At 39.6% G+C, this 23,761-nt stretch overlaps 1 protein-coding gene across 2 annotated transcripts in view; it reads left to right on the forward strand.

Moving 5' to 3' along the window:
- LOC117373675 (protein kinase C and casein kinase substrate in neurons protein 1) overlaps positions 1 to 23,761 on the forward strand; it is a 64,432-nt gene that overhangs the window by 11,709 nt on the left and 28,962 nt on the right. Inside the window, exons 1-10 of one of the 2 annotated variants that reach the window (XM_033969757.2) lie at positions 8,084 to 8,289; positions 12,854 to 12,983; positions 15,589 to 15,745; positions 16,512 to 16,747; positions 17,466 to 17,621; positions 18,358 to 18,533; positions 21,209 to 21,329; positions 21,415 to 21,521; positions 22,230 to 22,426; positions 23,035 to 23,761. The exon at positions 23,035 to 23,761 is cut by the window's right edge and continues 1,593 nt beyond it. In XM_033969757.2, the coding sequence (XP_033825648.1) occupies positions 12,924 to 12,983; positions 15,589 to 15,745; positions 16,512 to 16,747; positions 17,466 to 17,621; positions 18,358 to 18,533; positions 21,209 to 21,329; positions 21,415 to 21,521; positions 22,230 to 22,426; positions 23,035 to 23,144 (1,320 nt within the window). In that variant the 5' untranslated portion in view covers positions 8,084 to 8,289; positions 12,854 to 12,923 and the 3' untranslated portion in view covers positions 23,145 to 23,761. Of the gene's footprint in view, positions 1 to 8,083; positions 8,290 to 12,853; positions 12,984 to 15,588; positions 15,746 to 16,511; positions 16,748 to 17,465; positions 17,622 to 18,357; positions 18,534 to 21,208; positions 21,330 to 21,414; positions 21,522 to 22,229; positions 22,427 to 23,034 lie in introns of those variants that run through there. The other variant, XM_033969756.2, reaches the window with a different exon arrangement.

Here is a 23,761-nt window from a genome sequence, read left to right on the forward strand (position 1 = left end):
TCGGCCCATTCACATGACGCTACTCAGGCTAACTGCTGCTGTAGAATCAGGCAAGACACATATTCACTCCTTTTCCTCATCATGTCATCACCCCTCGCCCCCTGCGGAGAATGCACTCTCCCCCTCTGACAGCAGCCAATCAGGATACAGCAGCATGAAGCAGCTAAACGGCACAAGCGAGGGCACGTTTCAAAAGCTGAATCGACTCGTTATTGGACTTGCTTCGCTGGGTTCCTGATGACATCACCACATTTGATAGGTCTATAATGTTCATTGAGATGCAGGAAGTAAAATGTCTGCATGTGTTAATTATAAGATCACTGAGCAACACACCTTTGCATTTTCCCATTTGATATTTAAAGCAGCTCTATGTAGCTTTTCTAATGGACCTGCTTGACTCCCATGAAGATGCTAATGCTTTGCTTGGAAAGTTCACAGTTGTGAATTTAAGATGGGCCGTTTTCCAATGTAATCTTTAGTGAAAACATTTATAATTGGTGACAGTGGCTCAGTTGGTAGAGCGTCCTCTAATCCAAAGGTTGGGTGACTGGTTCCTTGATGTAAAGCGCTTTGGGTTCCTTAAAGCTGGACAAGTGCTATATAAAAATGATTATTGTGATACTGCGGTACATCACAGGCATAGCAAGGTCATCCATAGAGACAAGCAGCTAGTGGAACGCCTACCAGAAGAGTGCACTTTTAAGATAAAAATATACATTAAAATCAATACAACCTTCGCGCTCTAGTGCCGTTACACATTCCTGGATTCCTGAAAAGATGTGGGCAGGTAAAATGCTGTTGTTGATTTGCAATGTTGAGATGATCTTTAAGGAACCTTGTTGCTTATACACTGAATAATCAAGGGAGTATTATGCAAAATCGATTTTTTTGGAGCTTTCTTCCATGTTATAACATTCTCCTCTCATCAGAACATGCCTGAAGAGGTTTTAGATGTCATCCATGCATGTTTGAGTTAGCAATCTCTTTCTGGCTCTATTCAAATCCACATTTAGTTAGCTGCATGTTTTGGTCCAAGGCTCCGCCCATAAACCTACGTTATCCATGCTCCCACATGACAATTCTCCATAAATATACAAAAGCATGATGCAAATCTGTATAGAACAGCTTCACAAACCTGATGTGATGTGCAGTAGTTTCATTAGCAGGATGCATGCTGATTGTGTTGTGAAGGGGGAGTGACTTAGTGCGGAGAGCAACAGGACGGCAGGCTCCCTTAGCGTCAGAAACGAAAGTGAAATCTAATATGTTAATGAGATGTTTGTTGCTTTCAGCGAATATAGCATTTTCAAAACAATAAAAGGTAAAATGTTGATCTAAATATGTTATGTGTTAGTAGTTAATACCCCATAGAAGTAAAATACTGCCTCTTTATTGCTAATTAATCAGATTCAACGCATTTGGGTATTGGGAAAATCTAAATCTTGTCTAGTCTAGTATGTGAAAACAAACAAAAGCTGCTACATAGCCTCTTTTCTGCCAGTACTGTATAGACCAAAACCCATATTCTCCATCTTGGCTCCTCCATCGCTCCTTCTTCTCTGCAGTCTCTCATCTGCCTGTATGGTGTCACGCTCTGCCTGCTTTTTGATTCATTCAGACTCTAGCTCAATCTGCCATTTTGCCCCTGTCTCCTCCACGCTGCTCTCATCATCGGGGCGAGTGGCGAGAGTCAGTTCATTACATAACACTGCAGCGGCACAGCTCAGGACACTGTATTAAATCACAAGTGGAGCAGACGTGGGCAGACCGCACTCATGTGTGAATCGTACAATGATAACTTTAAGCATGGACCTCAGATGTCTTTAGAGGATACTGTCAGGGTGTTATTGTTTTGTGTTGCAGGGTTTTTAGAATGCACTTAATCAAATGATGCAAATCCTAATAGGACGTTTTGGTGGTTTTGATCAGAAGGATGAAGATACAAATCCATACATACATATGTCTGATATTAAATTGTATTCTTTAAATACAGGAATGCACAATTGTATTAGTATGAATCAAATCGCAATTTATCTGGGAATTATGGTGATTAAGGTTTTCCAAATCAAGATTCATAGCAAAAGAAAAATATAAAATCTGTCAACTGGACAAAATCTTGTAGGAGTGATGATGTTTGGCTGCTCATCCAAGCCGCTTCTTCAGTTCTGGTCAGATTACTGGTGGACACTGCCTTATATCTAGGTGCTAGGTCTATTGTGCTACCTTAAGTGTGCACAGTAGCACCATAGACCTAGCCTACAAACAGAAATTGTACACAATAGGTGTTTTGAGTTTAAGTGTAGTTAGCTCCTCCCTTCAGACAGATATCAGGCAGTGTCCAGCAGTAATCTGACCAGATCTGAAGAAGTGGCTTGGATGAGCAGCAAAATGTCATCACTCCTACAACGTTTTGTCTAATTGACAGATTTTATAATTGTGTTTTGCTGTGGATCAAACCTGGACGACTGAGGGATTACACAGATAAATCAAGATTCAGTTTATTGACACATCACTTATAATTCACAAATCCATTGCATTTTGAAACATGTTTGTCAACATACAAACCCAAGTCTTTTCATAAAAACACTTGATATTTTGTTGTTTGCAGAGAAAATTACCAAAAAAATAATTTGTGCCTTTGTTATTTTATAAAATTGACAAATTTGATAAATGCGAAAAATTGGGATTTCTATTGAGTTGTGGTTAATTGTTCATACCTGCCTTATTATGTGGGGTTGTAAATGAAACAGAGAAATCAAATCCCGTCAAAGCCGTCTTTACCAGCAAAAGGAAGAAAGCTCTCGGTCAAGGTTCATAAATTGACCCTGTATCTTGATGTGTGCATTGATTTTACCATGCTACATCTCCATACACAGAGCTATTCTCTAACCAGCTGTGTTCAGTGCCATGTTACAGTGCTGCATTTTCAGTTCAAAATCCTACAAAAAAATCATATAACATCTGAGCAATGTAATCTTGGTTCATTCATCAAACTCCAAAGCACTATTGTTTACTCTCTAAATGGAAATGTGTCTCCCAAGCACTAAGCACTCAAGGAACAAATTAGCACAAAAGAAAAACTCTTCATTGATTGGACTGGATTGGGCTGTCCATCAATGTAACACTGTCACTCGTTCAGGTCAGCAGGACTTCATTCTACCAAGAAAACATTAACAACATGCACAGAAATAGAAAAGTAACACAGACATTGCATTTAAACCAAAATTCCAAATCAAGTATAGACATATTGCTCATAAATATGCACTTTGGACGTATAGATGTTACTGTGTTTTGAAAGCAGAGCAAGTCTAAGTTTGGTTTAGCATTAAAAATATATTGCAGCTGTTTTTAGCCTAGCTTCTGTCCATCTTATGAGAGGTTAGCTTGAGGTTAGCTGGATGAAAGCTGTGTACGAGGCCACACGCAGAGTACAGAAGGGCACAAGCTGTTTGATGGCATAGACATTAGAGTATATCGGCATTTTTATACGTCACGATATATTCTCAAAGCAAATTAATCAAACAAATATGTGAAATGTGCGCATTATTCACTGTCTGCTCAGTTACAAATGTCCACTTTGTATAATTACGTCGAAAGCGGACCAATATTTAACCTTTGAGCGATTGACCTTATGCTAGGAATTCATTTTTGGAAAGGAGAAATACATGTGTATGCTTAAATGAGTCTTATTTTTGCAACTTTGAAGCAAAAAAAAAAGAATAAAAATGCTAATCAGCTGGAAAATATGTGTGATTGTAATTGCATTTGCAGATTTACAGTACAAACCCATTGTCTTGTCTTAATTGAGCCAAAAAGACTGACTGTTTCTTCAGTGTTGACCCTATTTTGCATTGAAATCTGCTATATATCGCTAATTGGCTAACCCACAAACCCGTGTTACCAATAGTGCATGTAAATATAGAGAGGAGAGACACTGGGGCGGTTGTTTTTGTTGTGCTTAGTCACCTCCTTGACAAGCCCTATTTTTCCACTCTCATATCTTCAGTAACATCAAATAGCGTCTCCGTGTGCGGCCTGTTCCTGTGGGAGGAGCAGCGGAGCCTCTCTCACTTATCAAAAAACAGGTATTGATTAAAAAGAAGTGGCAGAAGGAAGGGAAATCCTTCTCTGGCAATAGTCATGCACCAAAGTGATGTGTGCGCAACAACCCACGGCCCCACTGGAGGCAGCGCTGAGTCATACATCTTTTTTCTTTCTTAGACTCAAAGACGACCGCACACAGCACTCAAAACAGCCGCTGTCATCTTCTATTTCCATACTATAGTAAATCGCTGTTGCTTTACATTGAAGGCATTGGGAAAACATTTCAACGGGCCAAGAGTCTAGCCGTCGTCGCTGTGTGGAGTAGAGCTTTGGCAACATTGGCTCACACTGGACTGGAATTCTCCTCCTCTGTCTAAAAACAACATACTTCATTGCTTATTGTATCACTGCTTAAGCATTAGTGATGTAGCAACAAAAATGCAAATATCTGTGCTCTAATATCTATGGGAAACACCATCTGTTTAGACTAAAAAACAACCTCGGCAAAAGAGATTAGTACTTAAACATGTGTGAATGAAACTAAATAGTACTCCTGGTATGTTGATGCAGAACAACAAAGTAAAGCGCTCATTAAGTCAGTTGTGCATAATATAATGGTTTGATCCTTCTGTTGCTTTATAGCTCTTTTCCATGGCTGGCTGGTGTAAACTTAGTGATTACGTTTAAGGCAGAATGAGGCGTGGGATTTTGTGTTCTGAGCTGTTACTCCAAACTGCAGCTCGGGTCCTCATTTCAGCTCACATTAAACTGCACTCTGTCCTCCGAGCTGTAAACAAGCTCATGCATGGAGCAGACAGGAAATACAAGTTCACCCAGCCCTCAAAGTCACGCCAGAGCTTCATTATGTCCATTCTGATGTGTTTGGAGATGTGTTCGGTTCATTTAGTTCATAGTAGCCTTTTAATGTGATGATATTGAGTATGCCGAGATGACATGACAATTAATGTACACTACCTGTATGCTACCTGGCTGTCTCAGTATAGCATTAATTTGAGCTATCTTGCAGGTGTATTTTATTTAACACCTTCCCTTTTGTGAGATCGTTTGACCTTTAACTCTTCCTCGTGACCTCACCTGCTTGTCCCCGTGTAGATAGATACATTTAATGACAGTGTGGAACATTGTGCGCAAAGCTTATTCATACTTCTCCATAGAGACGAGGAAGAGAAGTTGCATAGTTCACTTTCAGTGTTATTTGTGGATGAATAGCTCCCCGTTATATGCAACATTTTTCAGACTTTTTCCCATTCAACAGATATCATTTTGGATTGTTAATCGCTACGGCAACAGTCTTCAGCCCATGGATATGCTCTTAAACCCAGAACGCTTACACCCTCCTCTCAAGCTTCATCATTTACATATCTCCTCTCTCCTCCTCTCGTCGCTTCCTTGAGGACTTCTCATCAGTCCGTTGTTCGCCTCTTTGCCTCGGCGCGCACACACAGTCATGTTTCCTGTTGTCTCTAAAGCTCTGGTCACATGGTACATGGCTTAGTAACCCTCTCTCTGTCTCCTGGCAACATCCCGCCACCATAGTCCCACACTGTAGCAAACACTCTACAGCACCACACCTCCAAGTGGATCAGAATATGGCCTCTCTGGATCTCAAGACCAGTTCAGAAATTATGAATGATTCACCGCACTGCTCATCAACATGAAACATGATCATGATTTTCAATTCAGAAGGTTGATTTGAGTCATTTTTTATAGTTGTTTAAAGGCACACTGCGTTACTTTTCTGGTGGGCTTGTGTTTCTTGTTATTGTTAAGCCTGGAATGTTTTACAGTGCAGCTTTAATTTCATCTATCTCCATGGCTAATGCCAGCAGGCCAAATTACAGGTCAGATCTGTGTAGAGGCCAGCTCCCTAAGAACAAGAATACATGTTTTTCAACCACATCTGTGATAATAATGAATAAATGCAATTCTGTAGAACATGCATATAGCAGACCCTTCAGTAGAAATGTTGCATAGTTTATCTTTAAATATTTGTCTCACTGGTTTTATATTAGGGGAGGGCAATACAAATACAGACTGTACATATAAAGGGACATGGCTAACCGGCTAGCTGTTGTATTCCAAATAAGAGGTGAGCATGGGCACGGTTCTGGTTCCAACGACTCTGGCTTCAATTCACTTTCTATTGAAAAATGGTCACCCCTCTCTCCATAACTGCTGCTGTCAGACTCATTGTTTTGGTCTTAAAATGTCCTTATTAACCCGCTCTACATGATCCTGGTGTTTTTATTTGGCTATTGAATCCGTAAATCAACATTGGTGAACAGACCAGTCAGGTGCTTTTTGTCCCTGAGGTCCCTTTTAATAGCGTTATCAACAAATTTATTGACAGTATTGCTAAGAGCCTGCTCCCTGCTAAACCAGCGGTGCGGCAGGAAGGGGTCTTACCTTAAACGGCCTCAGTTTGGATTGGCTCTTTGGTTGCTATGATGCTCGCGGTCAGAATTCCAAATATGGAACTCAGCTCTGAATTCGCTCCTATAGCTGCTAGCCTCGATGAGCTTCATTTGGCTGGAGCTGAAGGCTATAGTCTTTGTGACTATGTCAAATGTGATGTGTCAATATTGTGATTCAGTGATTACGATGCAGCTCTATGTTCAAACGCAGAAACATGTCATGCTCCACCCACTTCTTCTATTGGTCAGAAATACACTTACACTGGACTGTTAATTTAGGTCTATTTCTCTATACTTAGGTCTCGTGAGTTGTAACAATAAAGACCCCCCTCCGTCCTCTCTTTGGTTGTCGTCTTTAAGTCCTGCAGCGATCATTGCGGACACGCTGTGCTTTTCAAACAACACCCCCATGTGAAGTAGTACAAACTGCACTTTAAAACATCACTTACGTCCTTTTACATGAAGTCATATACTGTTATGTTTGCACTGGTCTCCCTTGTTTTGGTGCTGGTCAGATTATAGGCCATGTTTTCATAAGAGCTGCTCAGTTCGGGAATGTGCGGACGAAACGACACAAGAGTAAAGTTAGTTCATCTCTGAAAATCTTCTTACTCTAACAGGCTTAGGAGTGTGTGGTGCTCCCCATTCAGGCCTGGACAACCGGTACTTAGGTCGCCCTGTGGAACCATTGTCATTTATGGGGATAACCAACCTGATAACCAATATCTGTGGAGTAAAAACATCATCTAAATATGACTCTGCAAAATGTATGATGAAAATAAGACCTCGGATAAGGCACTACCCCACGCTGACTATTGATTTCCTAGTAGAATCAGCAGCAGAAACGATGAACGATCATTGATACATGTGTTTTTCCTGCAATGAACCACTGTCATCCCTTGTAGTTGTAATGATTTTGTGTTTTCTTGCATCGAACCAATATATTTAAATATATTCACTAACTGCATTCACGTGTCTTTTAATATCATGGCCTGGAAATGTCATAAACATCCAACCCGTTTGAGTTTTCTTGCAACGAGAACATCCCAAATCTGTCTAAAACTTACCAGATAAACATTGTAGATAAAACTGTAACTGTTAAAACCCCATATGAGCGCAAACTTTCTACGATTTTGTAAAGTTATGGAAGGTGAATAAAACAGATATTGGTACCACTGTATAATAACTTCATAATTAGCCTTAATAAAGTAGACTTAAGGTTTAGGGATATAATGAACAAATTGTTGAATGAAAGAATGATCCAGGCTTGGCACCTGCTTAATTAAGGAGTTACGTAAGGATTAGAGTATTAATTAGGTACCAACGATTACCAAACCTGAATCATCAATGCACTATTAATAAACCATTTAGTCATTATGAATTAAGTCTTGGCTCATGTATTATTAAAGCTAAAATATCCTTCCACATTATAATGCAAACCGCTTTACCAGCCAAACTAATAATTCAGAATCCATTGACTCATGCAAATTAGCCTTCATTATTAGTATGTGGTCACTATAGAATAACACAATGGTGTCCTATACTCGTCCTCTCTGCCCCCTCCCCCTTCTGCTATTCAAGTGGCACACTGCAGGATTATCCCCAGCCTCAGAGACATGCTGCTGTGATCAGTCTTATCGCTCCACTTCGGACAGACCGGTCCAACCTGCAAAATTAACCTTTCATTAACTTTCCTTGGATAACCAGAAAGAGGCCATTGGATTGTACAGTTTATTAGAACGCAAAGGAAGCTACCATTGGAGTTATTTCAAATTTATATTGGTTTTTCTATTTTGTCAAGATGGAGAAGGTATGTGGACTACTTACAAACTTTGTCCAACATTTAAACTTGTATATATCTATTAAAATGAATGTGTGAGTATGTCTTATTAGTCATTATGCACCTTATTTTTTACATTCCAATATCTATCCATTTAACCAATTACAATAGCATGAAAAGTCCCCACCCACATGTGTTACACCCCAACTAAAGGTATCTTTCTAACTCAATTAGGCAATATATCTTTGCAAACTGCAGTAAAATGCATCCAAAATGGCTGAGATGAGACATTGTGAGATAGGTACACATTACTTATGTTGCTTTGTTTTGAGCTGCCTCTCTGGCCTCTTGCCCAAAGCTTAGCGGCTTTAATGTCACTGGGTGTTATAGTCACAAAGCCACATGCTAATTGGTGCATCGCTGATATGGGCAAAAAGAGACAATAGTTTTTCTTCCCTCTTCAGATTAGGATACACCTCTTAAAGCAGACCTATTATGCAAAATCGACTTTTCAGAGCATTTAACCATGTGAGAGTTGTTTCCCCTTCGCATTTACCCTGTCGGAGTTGTATTTTGAGTGATTTGTGAATGTTTGAGCAATCTTTAATCGAGGAGCCATATTGCTGATCACGCCCGCTGCTCTGTACTTACTTCATTCTCCAATATTATTTTCCTAATCGGTGATATGCGTAGGATTCGGCACAAATGTGTCCATAAGAGGTGTCGACAACTTTAAGCTCTTAGTTGCGATGATGTTTAAGGCGATGCTCCATTGGGCACCACAGTTTTCTAATGCAGAAATCAGTGGACTTGTTTCTTTTATTAAGCTGTTTTAGATCAATATTGCGACAATTTAAATGACATAATGACCCACTGGTGTTGTAGATTACAGCTATACAGCAGGCTCAGGCACAATATGTGTTTGACGCATTAGCATGTGTCTGTGACTATATTGAGACTGTGTCATGTTAAAATGTCTCAGTGTAGATGCATAATTCCCAGAGTTTAAGGAGGAACACTGTGTTATTGTGGAGATGTTATTGCCTTACATTTATTTCATTTGAGACGAGTCTAATCTATGGAGAGATGATGACACCCACTCACAATAAACATGTGTGTGTGTATTTTTGAACAATAAAACACCTGTAATTAAATAAATGCAAAATAGATAAGTCTACTGCTACACTGTGGAACATATCAGGTGAAGCATTAACACCTCCATAGAGACAAGCTGATGCCAGAAAATATACATATTACGCCTTGAATGAACTATTTCAATCTACTACAAAGAGAAGGGATGGATACTCTTGGTGCAGTTTCTAAGCTTGAAGTGGCTCTCTTGAAAAACTGTCTCTTGCGTCCCATCTGGGGGTATGACATGATCACATTTACAATCTGAAAATGAAAAATATAGGACATCTGGTGTGTAAAATGTATGCCAGATAAACCTGCATCTCAGTCTTTCCATGTATCAACAAAAGAGCAAAGCCAAACCATACCACATAACCATAAAGTGTATATATAAATGGACAGGTTTGATTGACAGCCTGCTAAACCAGGAAAGGGCAGGAAAGGGTGTTATCTTCAACAGCCTCGCTCCGGTTTGCCTCTTTGGTTGCTATGATACTCACAGTCAGAATTCCAAATATGGAACTCGGCTCCAAATTCTGCTCTGCTAGCCTCCATGAGCTTCCGAACGCTATGGGTAACGTCACACTCACTTAGTCCACTTCTTTATTCAGTCTACGGAGCAAACACAAGAGTATGACAGACAGCCGCAGACACAGTCCCAGAGCAAGGCTGCTGAGCTACACAAAAGTGAAAGGCTCAAATATCCAGACACAGACAATAATTTAAAAAAATGCATCGGCAGGAAAACACTGTCGGGTGATTTATGTTACACTGCACTTGTAAATATTTGGTTAGTTCTAATACAGAAGCAAAAGGCTGCAAATCACACATATACTTCATGGTTAAACAAATAGTATTACTTTTTTCTTTCATGTCTTAATTACATTTGGTCATAACAACTCATTTTAACTCTCATTTAAAGGTGCACCATGTAACTTTTATGGGAGGAGTTATTGCTTTGCCCGGAATCTTGCGTTTACTCAGTTTGTTTTGCACTGAAAAATGTGTATTCTTGCCAGTGGGATCACCTCTCCATAGAGCTAACCTGTGAGTGAATCTTCTGAACAGTCTTTCTGCTGTGTAACCACCATAGACCAGCTGTTTTGTTGCTTTGCTTTGAAGGAGTTCCCTGTTGAGACAAAAAGCATTCATCATGTGATCAAAATGAATGATTCTTCAAACAAGGCTCAATACCAATACAGTGTCCATCGTGGAGAGATATCGAGCCACTGTCAGACTGCTATAAATCATTTTAAAAGCTGAGGAGGGAATCCTCCTCTGGCAACGCAGTGTTTTTATACCTGTGATTGGTCTTACAGTGCAAAAAATGATTGTTTACCTGAGCTATATCTTACATTCTCAACACGTTAAACTCTAATACAATTCCTTACAAGAAAAAATGTAGTGAGTTTACCAAACGTACATTAAACTGGGCTGTTTACTGAACATTGTCAAGTAATATGATGGATTTTGAACAAAGAGTAACATTCCAAAACTTAACTCAATGATGTTACTCACAAAGTTTAAGTATTATTAAAACTTTCCTATACATGGTAACATTACCAGAGTAAACATGCTCCAGCAGGCATCCACTAGGACTAGACCGGGACAAAACCAGGGCTAGACCAGGACTAAACCAGGACTAGACCAGGGCTAGACCAGGACTAAACGAGAAGCTCTAGACCAGGACTAAGCCAGGACAAGACTAGGACTGAACCCAGCCTGAACCAGGACTAGGCCAGGACTAAACCAGGAGTAAATCAGGACTAGACCAGGACTAAATCAGAACAAGACTAGGAGTGAACCCAGACTGAACCAGGACTCAATCAGAACTAAACCAAGACTAGACCAGGACTAGACCAGGATTAGACCAGAACTAAACTAGAACTAGACCAAGACTAGACTAGAACTAAACCAGGACTAAACTGAACTAGACCGAGACTAGACCGGGTTTAGACAGGACTAGACCAGAACTAGACAAGGCCTAAACCACAGACGAACACCAGACCAGGACTAGATCAGAACTAGACCAGGACTAAACCATAGACCAGGATTAGACCAGGACTAGACCTGACTAGATATTTGCTTTGGATCAACATAAAGTAATTACATCGTGTCTTTATTGCGGTGCATGTAGCGTTTCAGTCTTTGTAGTGTAGTCAGCTCAAGTCCTCTGTGTGGGTTTTTCTGGCCTGCTGAACTTGGTGAATGAATTTGCGTAGCTTTTGTTCCCGGATTTCTCAGCTGCCATGTATCAGAACACCAGTGTCTATAGTGAGAATAGATTCGGGGTCAGTGCTGTGATGCTGCAGTCTCTATGGTGGCTTTTCTAGGACACACCAAGAAAAGATGCCCCTTCACTACGCTCCAGGCGTCTAGATTTACACCTAGCATACATACTATTTTTACATTTTTAGAATCAATTGTCTTGCAGTTTATACTCAAAAATAAAACCACCTTAACGTTATTGATTGTCAACATTATACCAGTAAAATCAGCAGCTCATGTGTTAAAGCCAAAGCTGATCTCAGAGAATATGCAGGGCTGGGCCTGTTTAGTACTTGGATAGGAGACCGCTGGAAATACCAGGGGTCGTGGTGAAGTGCCCGTGGCAAAACTGCAAAACTGTGTGTTCTTAGGCAAGACAGTTCACCCACATTGTCTACTATGAATGTGTTTGCGTGTGTGCCCACTTCCGTCAGCTGGGACACATAACAACTGGGACTGAATTGGAAGTAAATGTAGAAGTAAGGCAAGGCAAGTTTATTTGTATAGAACAATTCGTACACAAAGTGCTTTAAGAAAAACATTAAAATCACAATACAAACATAAAAACATACATCATTTTCAGTCATATGCACAGCTAAACAGAAACGTTTTGAGTCCCTGAAGTCCTCAGAGTGTGAGATGGTTCATGTGGCTCTAACATGTGGGAGATGCTCTTTGATGCTGGTCCATGGAGAGACTTGTTCACAAACAGAGCTGCTTTAAAGTCTATTCTCTGAGCCACGCTGGAGAAAACCAGGAATGAACAGGACCAGGACTAAAAGGGCCTCACACCAGGACCAAACCAGGGCAACACAACCTGGACTGACAACACCTTATAAGAGCTGCAGTTAGGAGATGCTCTGACCAGTCGGCAACCACTTCACAATTTGGTCTTTGTCAAACCTGCTCAAAGTCACTTTTTGAGATAACAATAATTTCATCAAATTATTTAATTCCATATTTGGATATCAGCCAACTATAGCCATTCTGTGGGGCACACATTGCACTAAACTGATTCCTGGCATAGACAATTTATGAATGTTTTCTTACACTTCACCTCCTGCTATTTACTTGTCTGTCTAATGACCCTTGTCTATTTGGCTAATTAAGTTTAAAGACTTTGACACTGCAGTTTGATTTGTGTCTTATTATTATTATTATTGTCTGATAGAATTGTTTTACCTTTGCTTTGCAGTGCTGGAGGACCCCATCTCTTTTGCAGAGGACAGATTTAGACGTCAGAGTTCTTCGTCACATCCAGGAAAATGTCGGGCTCCTACGATGAATGTGCGGGTTTTGACGACACCATGGACAGCTTTTGGGAGGTACGTCCTCACTCACGCTGCAGTCTGATACAATGTGGAACTACCCCATATACAACAGGTCCAGGTCTCTGTTACTGATCATATTTTGAAGACTTTGCACAATTTTTTTTTTTAAATCTTTTAGACTTTTTTATCATTCTGAAACCTATGAATACATTTTTATCAAGCCACTGACATAACTTCACTGACATAACTTCACTGAAATCCAAATGTTTAGTCCTGGTTTGTAGTTAATATCTCTGTAATCACATAATAATTAGTTTTTTTTCTCAAAATAGCTTCAAAATGTGGTGGCATTATTCAGCGACAAACGCAGCATTGTCATCAGATGAATCCTTGAAATAATAATCAAGTTTGTGGTTTGTAAGATTGTTAAAAAAAAAAAAGAGTTATAGGACTCTATCTGAAAATATGACATCTTTTTATGTAAATCTAGCTCCATTATTTTTCCTACAATCATAACCGTAATCCTTCAAAGTCTTATACCCAACTTTATCTGGAGTCATTCTCGCAGACACAGCAGTTTAAGCAGACAGACCCAGACTTCTTTTTCCACACACGCCTTCATAGAATCTCAACAATAACTGTCCAGATTTTCTCAATAATCCTTAAAGTGCTACTGTGTAACTTTCACGGTGGGTTCTTTCACTTGTTTTTCTCCATGAAGATCATTGCTGCATTAAACACAGCCCTTGCATTTATTCAATTTAAGTTATTTTATTGCTCAAAAACTTGGAAAAACAAGCATTCTTACAGTGAGCAGGGTTGCCTCTCCACAGATCATACCTGTAACTTGGCTTGGTGGCAATGTCATAATGATAAACACATTCAACGCATGTCTGTAGAAATCTTTGGGCACATGTTCTATCTCTTTTTGTTTATGTTCTTTTAAGATGCAAACATATTTCTTACACTTTTGTAGATGCAGTTCAGTTCATAAACCATTACACTAGATTTACTCTGTATTGGAGACTGCTCATTGTAAACTAATTTCTTCATCCTAGTATTTACGATTAGTGCCTGCAGTCTTTTACAAGTTAGACATTCTCTACAGTTTCAGCATTCTTCTTCCATACTATGTCGTCTCCCTGACCCTCATATGGAACGTAAACATAACATTACTCTTGTCGGGGCGTTTCTGTGTGCGCTTTTACTCAGCCAAACGAGTGTAAATGAATTCCCTCAACACACAGTGGTCTTTGTGTCAGGGCTGTTAGCTGCACTTACAAAGAGGCTCTGTCATGAGAGCTGTGAGGGCCCTTTCACCATCAGCACCTGCCCAGAGCATCTCCACACACACACACACACACCCCAACACACACACACACACACTGTTTAAGGGGTTGTAGTTATGGGGAATACACACTTGAAACAGCCCTACTGCCAGTCTGTCCACCTGCGCATTGTTGTTGTTGAACCAAAATACACCTGTTAGACTAAAGCTGTGCGGTGGTGCGTTCACAGACCAGACAAACACAATGTCTGGTGCACAATATGAAGCGAGTGTTTATGTGTGTTTTTACCTCATGTGGATCTGTCTGCCTGCATTACACCACTCAAGAGGATTAAAGCGCGCACTCTCACACACAAACACACGCACCCCCTCACACACATACACACACACACTTGTCCATGGCATTGCATAACTCCACATGCACAGGCACGAGCCCAGCCCCCTCTCCCTCCTCCCTTTATCATGCACCATGAGCAAACGCCCCCTGCAGGCTGCACAGAGGCGGAGCTACATGATTGTTGTTTTAAGGCAGCCTCGCTTAAGGTGGAGACAAAGGAGGCGTCTGTATTATTATAAACAGTAAAGGCTTTCTGTGTGACCAGTGACCAGATATTTATGTTGTGACAGTTCTGATGTAAGCTTTGTTGCAATGACCTGATCAGTGCATGTGAGGTCATTTTGGCTGCAATTGTTGAGTCAAATTACAATATAATTCTAATTAAAAAAACATATTTTAAAGGGCCTATATCATGCTATTTTCTGATCTATGTTATAATTTTGTTTACTCATTAAAAACATACTTATAATTTTGTTTTGTTCCATTCACACATGTTTAACACACAAATCCTTTTTTCTCTCAAACTGAAAACATTCTGTTCCACCTTGTGATGTCATCATGTGGTAATACAGGAAGTGCTCTGCTGTGTTTTTAAACTCCATACACCTTCACTAGAATCATTTGGATTAAGTATTTTCAGCCCTAGAATTGACAAACTTTACTGAGGAAAAGGTAAAAGTTAGTTGTTAACTTGAAAACTACTGCTTCATGACATCACAAGGTGGAACAGAGCATTTTGAGCTTTGGAGATGTAGACAGACTGTGTGAATGAAACAAAACACAACTCCGGGTATGTTTTTGATGAGGTAACAGCATTATAGCATGGATTAAAGCTTAAAGAGTTAGCTCAATATAGGACCATTAAACAGTACTGACCTGAGAAGCCCTTGAAAATATGTAAAAAATGGACACTGTCATTATGAGCAAAGTCAAAGTCAAAGAATCACTTTTGCCCTGCAAGACATGAGCCTTGACATCTTAACTGTATTGTCTGGTTGTAAATTGCCTTGTTTTTCACATTTTTTGTGGCTCAGGTGGGGAACTACAAACGCGCCGTCAAAAGGTTTGATGACGGACATCGACTGTGCAATGACCTGATGAGCTGCCTGCAGGAGCGCTCCAAGATCGAGAAGGCCTATGGAGACCAGCTGACCGCATGGGGCAAGAGGTGGAGACAGCTCATAGAGAAAGGTAACTGCGATGTCAGAATATTCTAAGCTGGAGGGCAGAAAAGAATTTCATAGTACAATTTGCTGATAAAGATACTGCTGCCCTGGTTTATGTTTAAAGGGCTTGTATTACGCAATTTTCTGATCTATGTAATAATGTTTCCTCATCGCAAACAGACCTGGAGTTGTGTTTTGTTCAGTCACACATGTTTAACACCTATATCCTGCATATTTAGGCTGAGTTTTTGTCTCAAATTGAAAACACCTGGTTTCACCTTGTGGTGTCATCATGTGGTAATACAGGAAGTGCTCCAATGTGGGGTTTTTTGTCCATACACATTCACTATCATATCATTATTCGGATTATTCGGATGATTTCAGCCTTGGAACTGTCCATCTCTACTGAAAATTAAGATGATAACTTGAAAACTACCACTACATCTACTACATGATATCATAAGGTGGTATGTATGTGTATAACGTGTATATATATATATATATATATATATATATATGGCAAATTTGTGGATTGATTGTGTGACAAAGACTCATACATCAAGTGAATCATCCTCAGAGTTAAACGGGCCCCTGTCCTCCATCTCAAATGAAAAATGAAAAAGTTAGAATGACTTGAATACCAATGAACCTCAGCTTCCTGTTATAAGCAACATGTTAAGGATATTTCTCCATTCAAAACTTATAATATTTAGCTTTGAATAGTTGACATATGACCGATACTTAGAGTTTTCCCCAAATGTCCCTGTAAACTGTCCCGGTCTCTTGCGCAGGTCCACAGTATGGCTCAGTGGAGCGGGCCTGGCTGGCAGTGATGACGGAGGCGGAGAAGGTGAGCGAGTTGCACCAAGATGTGAAGAACAACCTGGTGAACGAAGACGTGGAGAAAGTGAAGAACTGGCAGAAAGAAGCCTACCACAAACAGATGATCGGGGGATTCAAGGAGGCCAAGGAGGCAGAGGAGGGCTTCAAGAAGGCCCAGAAACCATGGGCCAAGAAACTCAAGGAGGTGAGAACTACGTATGCCGCAGTGTTTGCACAATATCAACATTTTAAACTTGATTTCGATTTCGGATACGGATTTCAATAATACAATGATAATAAAAAATGTGCTCCTTTAGAATGTAAATGTTAAAACTAAGTTGGGAGAGTGTGAGACATTGTGAGCGCACTGTACTGTGTTTAGTATTACGCAAATATTATGCAAAATTACTTATGTATTCATCAAATTTATTCAAACACTGCCTTGACTCACGGAGAAGGCAAACAACATTTGTTTACCCAGTTAATAAAATATAATTCTTTTACATGTTTTAACTTACATATTAGAATGAATCGTGGTTGTTTCCCTGGAGCGCTCCTCATGAATAAAGAATTACATGGAAATACAGTTGAATCCAATAACTGCACCGCTCTTACACCCTTTCGGCAAAGTAAAACCGTTTGTGTATAATTTAATATTTGGGCAGTAAATGTGGTTCACTGAATATAGTTTAAACTAATAATAAAGGTCTAAAATGTCACACCTTTGCTCACTGTTTTCAGATCTTTGTTATAATATAATGTTGAACAGAGCATTTTGAGCTTTAGAGATGTAGACAGACTAATAATTCAGGGTTACTCAAACATGTGTGAATGAAACAAAACACAACACTACTCCATGTCTGTTTTTGAGGAGGTAAGGTAGAGATTTTGAGATGTCTAATCTGTCGTGGTTGGTTCCGCAGATGGAGACTGCAAAGAAAGCCTACCACATGGCCTGTAAGGAGGAGAAGCTGGCTGCCACCAGAGAGGCCAACGGGAAAACTGAGGCATCTGTCACACCCGACCAGCAGAAGAAACTCCACGAGAAAGTCGACAAATGCAAACAAGACGTGCAGAAGGTAGGCGTCTAGGTGTTGGACCAGACACAAGATTGAGTCCCTTTGGTGTAGACAAAAAAAGATTTTGACATCATTTATAAAAAGTAAATAGTATACTTTAGTTCAAAATTTGTCCTCCCCATTTTTTATTTAATTAATTAATATTTTTACTGCAGCTTTTTAGAACTGCAGCTTCTCAATAAAAGTAACGTGCCAGCGCTTAACCCATTTTTTGTTCAATCCAAATGTAAATGTGGAAAAAAACACTTAAAAGATATTTATTCTCATCTCGTAGCACAAGGTCTATTTTTGAGTTTTGAGGTTTTTTGAAATGCCATTCACTTTATTCCACCCCATCCACTTTCATGTTTGACTGCCAACCCACACTTAGCACAAAAATATTACATGAAGTAGGATGATTTGTGTAAAATGTTCAATATTCATGTGCACCACACACAAGAACCAGATGAAAGTTTGAGCATCTTTAATAAATAAATTGCGCAGCTTAATGCTATACAATTTTGGTCTTATAATGTTTTGTGCTACAGCTTCTCACGAAATTTAGCTCTATTTAAAATATTAATACAAAACCATTTCCATCATACATTTAAAATACCATATTACATATATTTAGGTTTTCCAGATGTTTTGCCACATGTCCAAGCTGATTCTTCAGCTCTCGTCAAAAGCTGACTGAAGACTCTAATAGTGATCTGAAAAGAGTAATAGTAAACTGAGTTGTGTGTGCTGTTTTCAGGCCAAGGAGAAGTATGAGAAGTCCCTGGAGGAGCTAAACAAGTGCACCCCTCAGTACATGGAGAGCATGGAGCAGGTGTTTGACCAGTGTCAGCAGCACGAAGTCCGGAGACTCAACTTCCTCAAAGAGGCTCTGCTGGACATAAAGCGCCATCTGAACCTCACTGAGAACCAAAGGTGAGCACAGAGGAGAACTACAGCTTCAGTGATGACGATGATGATGGTGCATTAGCTCAACTTACTTGTAATGATACATAGATGATTAATTTACTATTAATTTACTGATTTTTACTATCTTCAAAATGTGAAAAAACAGAAATAGTCAATTTTAAAATAATTGCAGTGGACTGAAGTTAATCCCCGTTTACCTTAACCATTCTGAGCATCTTAATTATTCACCATAATGAGTTTATAAGCATCTTTCACAATTTTTAGAGACCAGTGAAAAGTTTTGCCTGAAAAAAGCTTACAAGATATAGAGTCTAATGCTTTCTAATGACTTCTTTTCTATATTATATTTCTTATATGTCACACCTTGTAATTACATCTCTGATGCCAAGATGGCGCCATGTACGGTCGCCCTGGTGATTTGGTTCTACCTTATTATTATTATATAAGTATTTTATTTGATTTTTAAGCATATCTTTTTTTTTACTTGCATGCCCTTATTTGTATTTGTATTTATTCAGTGTGTTTTATGTTTTATGTTGCACTTTATCACCAAAATAAGTTCCTAGTTTGTGAACTGTGTTCACAAACGATGGCAATAAAAGGATTCTGATTCTGATTCTGATATCAAATACAAGGAGACGTTATAATGGTGTCCACAGATTTGTCTATTAAAGTACTTGATTTTTGTCTCTTAAATACATGAAACTAGTTCATTTTAAACTGTTTGCAATGGTCCAAGTTCAAGTTATTTCTCACTTACTTTATGCATTCCAAACTTTTCGCTATTTTCAGAGACTAGAGGAGAGGTCTGTCACCGTAATGCTAACAAGTACTAGCATGCTAACCACACACTTCCTCATTCTAGTACAATGTAACGGTTTCTAATTATTTATTTGTATTTGCACTGAAAAAAATGGGTCTAGGCCCTTATTAGTTTGGACCCTCTGAGAAAGTTGACTATACTAGAAGCAATATTATTTTTCTATTCTGGCGCACACACAGCACAGTGATCATGGAAATATAACCTTAAGTCTTATCACACTGTGACCTTGTAGTGTGCTTGTGCAACATCAGTAACAGCATTTATGGATTTTATTTACTTCTGTTATTTATAGGCACGTTTCACCTCTCTCAAGGTTACCTAGTGACAGAAAAACAATAAAATGTTTATAACAGGAAACACAATGACAAGGGGCGGACCTGGTGCAGTATCTATTTTGAATGTAAATTGTAAACGTTAAATGAAATTCATCCATTAAACTATCAATGAAGAACAAATGATTCTACAACCAGCAGAGACACAAAAATATGTATTCAAGTTTATAATTGGGGTGGCCAGATCCTACAATTACAACCACAGTTTTCTAAAGTCAACCAGGGCTAATGGAATCCTGCATTAATTTGTGATTGCATTATGAAGTGAGACTAAAAGTTTGTCCTGGAGCCTCACTGAACAGCTGGTATTCAAACCCATTTATCCTTCATTTGTCTATAATTAAATTAAGTTTGTACATCCCACAGTTGACTGCAGAAGAGCCCATGCAAACAGCCTTTTCCTTCTCATCTCTGCTCACACTTCCAACACTAATTAATTGATGTTTCAGACAACAAGGTTTCTGCCAGAGAGGATTTTGCTCACAGTGGCAGCTTGTCATGTTTTGCATTACTGTAAAAGCACGACAGCACAAACAAGCGTGCACCTGCAGCAAACACATTACAGGTTGTTTAACCACGTAACGCTTACATTTTCACTTTTCTGGAGGAGGTTAGATACTTGCTTGTCTCCATGGCTACATGAAATGTTTTGCAGCATGGCATTCAACACATTTATGTAGCATTTGTTTCATTAGAGGTGTTTCTATTGTTCAAAAATACCTTGTAAAACTATCTGCGTGTTGAGATAGATGAGTTAAATGCTAAATTGTGATATATTCTAGAGCAGGGGTCTCAAACTGATTGTCACAGAGGGCCACATAAACAAAATGGTTGCTCTCAAAGGGCCAGATGTAACTGTAAGATAAATGTTGTTATGTTTTAATCTTGTTAATTAACTGTTTCTATATTTATTGCTTATTCAAGTTACAATATTGCATATGGATTTGCATAGATATGAAAAAATGGCCGTTTAACTGTGTATCTAATGATAAACTGACATTTTAAGACAGTCATACCTTTTAATTTATTTTGTCACGGGCCACATAAAATGACATGGCGGGCTTTGGACATTTGGACATTTGGCCCACGGGCCTTGAGTTTGACACATGTGTTCTAGAGTCTAAGTCTAGGCAAAAACCTATTTACCCTGCAGAAAAGTCATGCACTGCGCCTTTAAACACAAGATTTGAAAAAGTGAGCAAAGCAAAACAAATGGGAAAGAAAAATAACATGTTTATTGTTGGCTTTCCCATTCTAGAAGTGATTATTATGAAGCGATTGAATGTATGAGTCTGTATTACGGATCTAACAAATTTAACAGTAAACACGTCTTCAGATTTGCTTACCATTTATTTCCAGCTTAGTGAAATGTCACTGTCACCTACTTTTGCCTCCCTCTAGCACAGTTATAGATGGCTCTTGTGCTAAATGAGCAGCACTCTGGGTTGTGTATTTGCCAAACTGGCTCAGAGTCAACCGTATGGTGACTTCATTATCACTGATTTCTCCCCCTTTTACCCCCACAGCTATGCCACAATATACAGAGAGCTGGAACGCACCATTTTGGCTGCAAACTCACAAGAGGACCTCAAGTGGTTTAGCAACAACCACGGACCGGGCATGCATATGAACTGGCCCGCATTTGAGGTACTGTGTCCACGATGACCTATGACCACGAATAAGAAAGACACGCTTTAGATTTTAATTCAATGTTTTAACTTTTCACAATTAGGAGTATAACCCAGATGCTGCTGCTGCTCCTCCAAAGAAAAAGAAACCAGATGGAGCCCCACCCACTCCCAGTACAGACCATGTGGCGCCACCTGGTGACCGCAGCAGGTAAATTTTGTTTGTTTTTTCATTGAATGTGGGTAATTGTTTTGGCTGGTCATGGTGTGTATTACATTGCTGCAAGATAGAAACAGCCTGAAGGATTCTGGCTGTATTTTCAGATTCCTTTGTATATGATTCCTTTGCTGCTGAGATTTAGGACTTGTGCATGACTTAGACAGATTATGACTTGATGATCTTTAGGTTGAAAGTTTATAAGGGTACAATATTAGCTCAGTTGGTAGAGATTTTCCAAATAACACTTTGTTTTGCCCCATGCTGACACTCCATTTACACCAGGACTTGAATAAGCAGTAAACGTAATAATTAAATTTGATTGTTAGTGTGTGTTTACATGCACAAAATAAATCTAATCATTGAGAACATCAGGCGACATGCAGCAGTTGCATTTAACATTTTTCCCCTTGTCAATACCATTCATCAGATAAAACTGTTTGTATGACATTTCAATAAGATCAGATTTTTGGTGTGTGTAAACATAGCTGTCGTTGGTCAGCCTTAGAGCAGCTGTTGCTATTCTGAGAAGCTTAGTATCACCAAGTTTACAAAGGAGTGGAGATGTAATGGACTGATGCAAAGCTCCTAATGCTGTATACATGATCTGTTTGATTTTATTTGTATTGATGACACTTTGATGACTTTTGTCCAGCGGTGTAACTGACACCCCTCTCTCTATCCTCTCTCCCTCTCCTGTAGTGTGAGCAGCTATGACAAAAACCAAACCTACTCAGCCGAATGGTCCGATGACGAGCAGCCCGCCGCTTACTCAGGCAACGAAAATGGAGGCAACGGCAACTCTTTTGAGGATGATTCTAGTACTGGCAAAGGGGTCCGTGTGCGTGCCCTGTACGACTATGAGGGACAGGAACAAGATGAGCTCACCTTCAAAGCAGGTAATCATCCGTGGTCCGCTCACATGAATTATTAATACCATTTAAAGGTGGCAAGGTGGCCGTGGTGGTCACGAAGCACTAACCTTGCCCTGGCTGTGTAGAAGATGGCTTCCTCTCAAGGAGATAGTAGTGATCAGTAATGAAAGCTTTGTGGATAACAAATTACACACAGCTAACAGCCAATTAACAGGAGCGCTGAGGGGAAGTGGTTGATTGAGGATTTGGGCCATCTGAGTAACAGCTATTTAATGAACGCTTTGTACAAGTGAGGAAGATGCAGCTGCGTGCTAACGTTAACAGTACAATAATATTCATTTGTAATTCCTCTATACTCATTTGATAAACACAACATTAACTAATAATTCCAGTTTGAGGGAGTTGGATGTCTAATCTGTTTGTTACTTAAACCACTACACACAGTGCACCAGCAGGTGGAGTCCATACTTGCAGAAACATTCATTTTAGTGACACTACATGAAAAAACAAGATTAAGGTGTTTCATAAATCTGACACAAAGCATGCTATATGACTTCAAAGCCAACATACATATGTACATGTCTTAAAGCATTTTTAAAACTTTTTTTCTGTTGTATTGTTTTCATCTCCAGGTGATGAGCTGACCAAGACTGAGGACGAAGACGAGCAGGGCTGGTGTAGAGGACGTTTGGACAACGGTCGGGAGGGACTGTACCCAGCCAATTATGTGGAGCCCATCTAGTCATGTGACTAGAGAAGGACACGCCATTGGAGGCAGCTCGAACTGTCCTGTCCAATCGCACCGCACATAGCCAGAGACTTATGAGCAACACATCCCCTGCCCAACAGAAGCGCCAAGCATTCCCGCTAATAAAACTTAGTAACCCAAAAGACAATAGTATATGTATCCTATAATTTCTCCATCATTGGGTGGGTGGACCTAACGCATACAGGAGCAGCCTGTATTACAGTATATACACCCTAACACCGGGACAGTGCAGGACACATCTGCTTCTCTGTAGCTGTATTTAATGTCTACAGCTTACTGTGACAATGGGGAGATATTATTATTATTATGCCCATTCAACCAGATAAAGCTTCTCTAACCTGCATTGTGTATATACAATGTGATGCCATTTTTGTGTAACAAATCTAATGCTGTGTGGTCAGTTGTCATTCTTTACATGGGGAATGCTGTGTAGTGTTGCCGTACCACAACAGTATCCTCTTCTGTTTTGTTTTATGTGATTTGGTCCGACCTCTTTTCCAGTGTGTGCAGTGCTCTGTGTTAACTGTTTCTCAGATTGCATAGCAGCATGTGCTATGCAAAGAACCCTGTGGGCTACAACCTGATGCAAC

This window comes from Periophthalmus magnuspinnatus, chromosome 7 (genome assembly GCF_009829125.3).
Source record: "Periophthalmus magnuspinnatus isolate fPerMag1 chromosome 7, fPerMag1.2.pri, whole genome shotgun sequence".
Classification (NCBI taxonomy): domain Eukaryota; kingdom Metazoa; phylum Chordata; class Actinopteri; order Gobiiformes; family Gobiidae; genus Periophthalmus; species Periophthalmus magnuspinnatus.